At 33.3% G+C, this 4493-nt stretch overlaps 1 protein-coding gene across 1 annotated transcript; it reads right to left on the bottom strand.

The window, feature by feature from the left end:
- Positions 1-2151: 2151 nt before the first annotated feature.
- LOC134262867 (uncharacterized) lies at positions 2152-4493 on the bottom strand. Its single transcript, XM_062745189.1, has 2 exons — positions 4470-4493; positions 2152-4118 (listed from the first exon to the last, which is right to left on the bottom strand). Exon 2 carries the CDS (start codon positions 4100-4102, stop codon positions 2555-2557), a length of 1548 nt encoding a protein of 515 aa, XP_062601173.1. The 5' UTR covers positions 4103-4118; positions 4470-4493; the 3' UTR covers positions 2152-2554.

Below are 4493 nucleotides of genomic sequence, written 5' to 3'. Positions count from 1 at the left end.
CTTTGGAAGCATGGCATAAAATTTAAAACTGTACGAGAATTCTATGATCTCTACTTGATTTACAATTTTTGCCACTTTTTCGGTTAAATGTATAATAAATGGATAAAAAAAGCTTCGTTCTGGTACCTTCTTGGATTCCATCCGTAAAAATTTAATACAACGTATAACAATCTGCACTTTTTATGAAAAATTTGCTTAAATTGTCGTTAAAAAGCTGTCATATAGGGTATTACGTTAAAATTAGAGTACTTTAACTATTTTTTAAGAGATATTGATTTGTTGCGGCATCAAATTAATCAATGACATCTTTAAAATAATTAAAAACAAATTCCAAATACCAAGTAGTTTAGCTTAATAAAATAATTTGGAGTGTCACAAGAGTGAAGACCGAAACGAAAAAAACGTATTTTTTTCTTCATTAAAAAAATTCTTCAAAAAAAAAAGAACATCTTCACACACAGACTTTTTAAGATAATACCTATATGTATTATGCCTGCCGGGGTTATTAAGTTTAAAATACGACAGGAAAATGGGGCAAAACTTACATTGTGCACCATCATAATTTTACAAGCAAGATAAATTGCGATGAATGTGCCTTCATTTTAAAGATACAAGTCAAATATATAGTTGAAATATATGTTAATTTTCAATTTTGAATGAGATTTTACAATTTTTGTTTTTAAGAGCTTTTTTGTAGAAAAGTAACGTCTGATAAGAATGTCTTTTAAGCATTTCACATTATCTTGTAACCCAAGTGGCAAGGAAAGAAATGTCAAAGTTTTGAAAATTTCACACAAAGACTTTTCGGACATAGGTACCCCCTTAATCAATTTATGATATATTTCATTTATCTTTAATTTATGAATAAATGCTTCTTTATTAAATCTTTGAAAGATCACTTAAATAGAACAGGCAGTATCTGGACATAAATATATCTATAACTTCGTCCAAGTTGCCACTTCTTTTTTAAACAAAGCAGAGACCTGGTGATGATGGCATCACAAAATGAGCTTTAAGCCAGCGCCGCTTGCGCCGATACATGCTGCATAAAGGGTACACTATTTCCTGGTCGGTTCATTTAATTTGAAATATGGATCCCCTCTCAAATGCGTCCTTTCAACTTGGCCCTACGCCGTAGATCATTAGTAGTAATTATCTTGATTTAAGCCTGGATAGGACAATATTTAAGGAAATGCCCTAACTATATTCACTTAAAACATTCAGAATCCGTATGCTTTAAAAACTTTATTTGAAAGGTGGGGTAACAGTCGTGTGAGGTTCTGGAAAGGTTGCTTATGCTTGATAATATACAGTCCCTACCAGACCCAACCTGACACCCAAGCAGTCCCCGGGACTGCTTTGGTACTCCTGTGGGAACGCTCTGAAACTGCTCTAGAAAGCAGACCCAGATCTCCCTGGCATTTTCCCCTGCAGCTTAAGGTAAGCTGAAATTTTGTATGCCGAAATTAAATTTTGTCTTATTAAAGTATGAAGCGTAGGGGTGGATATGACCTTACGACAATAGTAAGACAAGGCGTACTTGTCTAGTCAAATGTTTTATGAAGTAGTGAAAATTGATAGTCATTAGTCCGTCGGACCAGTGCTTACAAATATTAATTTCGAACCCTTTCGTACAATGCTAGAGAAAATTAAAGCATTTCAGCAACTTGATTCAATATTTCCTTTAATTGTACGTAGGTAGTTTGTATACTTAATTTCATATTCATCAACGAAGCGTAGTTAAGAAATTTCATTAAAAGTTAATTGTTAAAGTTTGATGATAATGCTTTAAATATGACAAAAGTTCCTTTAAATTTACATGCTAAAAGCGTAATATACAACATCTATTTACAATGTGTCTTTAGTTGAAAACCAGCAGACGATAAAATGATTACAATGTATATCTAATCTTTTATCCTTATCATAATATTGTGACATCTTTTAATTAAAAAAATCAAATTGCTCCTAAATATCTTGATATTTAGCATGTTTTTACAGTCTACAATTTACCCATTTCAACTAAGTTCTCATAACTTGAAGAAAAAATATCTATACAATGTAATTTCCAGTTACACAAAACGAAATATTTTAAATTTAATATACAAAAATGATCCATTAAATCCAATTTTTCATAAGCATATACATATCTCTATTCAAGGTAATTAATTTTCTTAACCTTTCCTCCCCATTCAGCAACAAACAAATAATTTTTATTCACACATAAACCAAATTCCTTCACATCACTGTAATCTATGTAACGGAGGAACTGTCCATCCTGGTTTAAGATGTGAATGCAGTTATTATAGATGTCTGCTGTCAGGATGTGACTCTGACTGTCTGTTGTGATGCCAGTGTCTTATTTTTCGATTTCATGATGTGATCAATCGATTGGGTTGCGTGATAATTTGCATAAACGCCGAAGGCGTTTATGCGTAAAATTATCACGCAAGCCAATCGATTGATCATCGTCATGAAATTGAAAAATCTGACAGTTATTCCTTATATTTACATGCTTTGATTTCGCCAATCCACGTGCTCCAATCCCTGCTTCTGTCTAGCTGTTTGTTCCGCCCTCCACGTGGTTTTTTTGGAACCGCGCCAATACATTGATGGGGAAATAAAGTACATTTACAATTTGTAATTTTATCTCGGACAAAGACATTGGAAATGTAAATATAGTAGGAAGATGACCAGTGTATCTAAATCGGATTTTTCCAGCTTGGTTGACAACTACAATAGCACCAACTTCACAGTCAGCCACACAGATATCCAGGTTTCTGTTCTCACTGATGTACTTAATTATATGATTTCCTGAATATTTACCCTCCTTATCAAACTGAATTGTTTGTTTCTCCATGATGCCTGAGAAACGGACAACTTTAGATCGTGTTTCATCATCATTGTACATAGTAACCAGTAGATCACCAGAGGAGGTGACACAGAGTTGCGAAGGTATCCAGCCCCGTAGTCTGATCATCTTTTTTGTCTGACCATTTGTAACCTTATAAACAGTACTAGTCCCTTTCTTCCCTTCAGAGTATACTAGATCTCCATCACCTGTCACTGCTATACCATTTGGAAATATCCCTGATATTCTTCCGATTGTCTTGAATAGTGAGCCTTGAATGTTAAAGCATTTCATATCACTGGCTTCTCCACTTGTCCAGATTTCTTCTTCACTGAGACAGGTAACACTACGGAGTATTTCATACCCAGTATCTATAGTAGTGATTAGTTCTGGTTCTTCCAGCAGTTCTCTGGTTGTCGTTTCTGGTTTCTTTAGTTTGTAGCCATTTTCTTCTGTTGAAGTGTATAATGATGCAAGAGATCCAAAGAACTTCTTGAGCTGTTCTCTATCTGCTGGTTTAGCATTAAAAATGGGCAGTGATACTTTCACCTTGGGAGAAAGTTTGCTGAATTCTTTGTTTCTGGAGCTGTATTTCATTTTCATGGACACTTCATTTGATTCTTCTATTTCCTTTAAGTTGAGCAGAGTTTGATCAATAAGAGTCTGTATTTGTATCACTTCTTCTGCATGCTTCTTCATAATGTCAAAGTGTTTTTCTTTTAAATCACCAATTTCTTTTTTCATGGTATTGATGACATTGTCAATTTCTCTGTGCCATTGTTTTCCATGTTCTGTCACTGCTGTTGTAAGTTTCTCATATTCTTCATCCAAGTTAGTAATCTGTGTTTCTAGATCGTTTGAGATTTCTTTGTATGTAGGATAAATAATGTTTTGTAATTCCTCTGTATCTTTTGCGATATCATTTTTCTTGGAGTCGTATATTTCTGCGAGGACTAAGTATTTATGTCCTTCATGCTGTTCTGTTGCAGAGCATAAGGAACAAACAGGAAAGTTACATTCCTTGCATTGTAAATCATATAATTTGGTTTGATGTGTTGCACACTTTGGATAAATCAAGGTGGATTTCTTTTGTTGGAATGGAACGATTTGATGTTTGTTATAGTCATCAGCAATATGATCTCCAATACAGGGTTTACAGAGTTTAACATGACAGAAATCACAGTGCATCTGTATTATAGCTGTCTCACAAAGGTCACATCTCACCACATCCTGGGCACTGAGGCGTGTATCCATAGTTTCTGGAGAAGTTCTATAAATAAATAATTGTCTTGTCATTAAAACTGATTCTGCAATTTTTATGAATTAATAATTATTTGGGCTGGTCAATGAATACTCATGAGTATTACTTCCTTATATTTAACTGTAAAAAAAAGGTACATATTTAAATGTCACATACATGTAATATGTTAATTAAAATAGGAATTGTTAATGCTGGAATCTAATTGTAATAACTTTTTTGCATATCTACAGACTAAATTAATTCGAGTTTTAATTTTAGGCTAAATTTGAAATGAGCTTTTGAAATTTTATTATGAAAATATACAAACTGAAAGTAGATTTGCAAGTACAGTTTCTATAATGAATTTCCAAATATAATTACCGTTGTAGTTACTAAAAAAACTTG

The sequence above is a fragment of the Saccostrea cucullata genome, unplaced genomic scaffold, assembly GCF_032062105.1.
Source record: "Saccostrea cucullata isolate Sc308-1 unplaced genomic scaffold, CSIRO_AGI_Scuc_v1 ctg11816, whole genome shotgun sequence".
NCBI lineage: Eukaryota > Metazoa > Mollusca > Bivalvia > Ostreida > Ostreidae > Saccostrea > Saccostrea cuccullata.
This window is presented reverse-complemented; position numbering and strand designations above follow the sequence as displayed.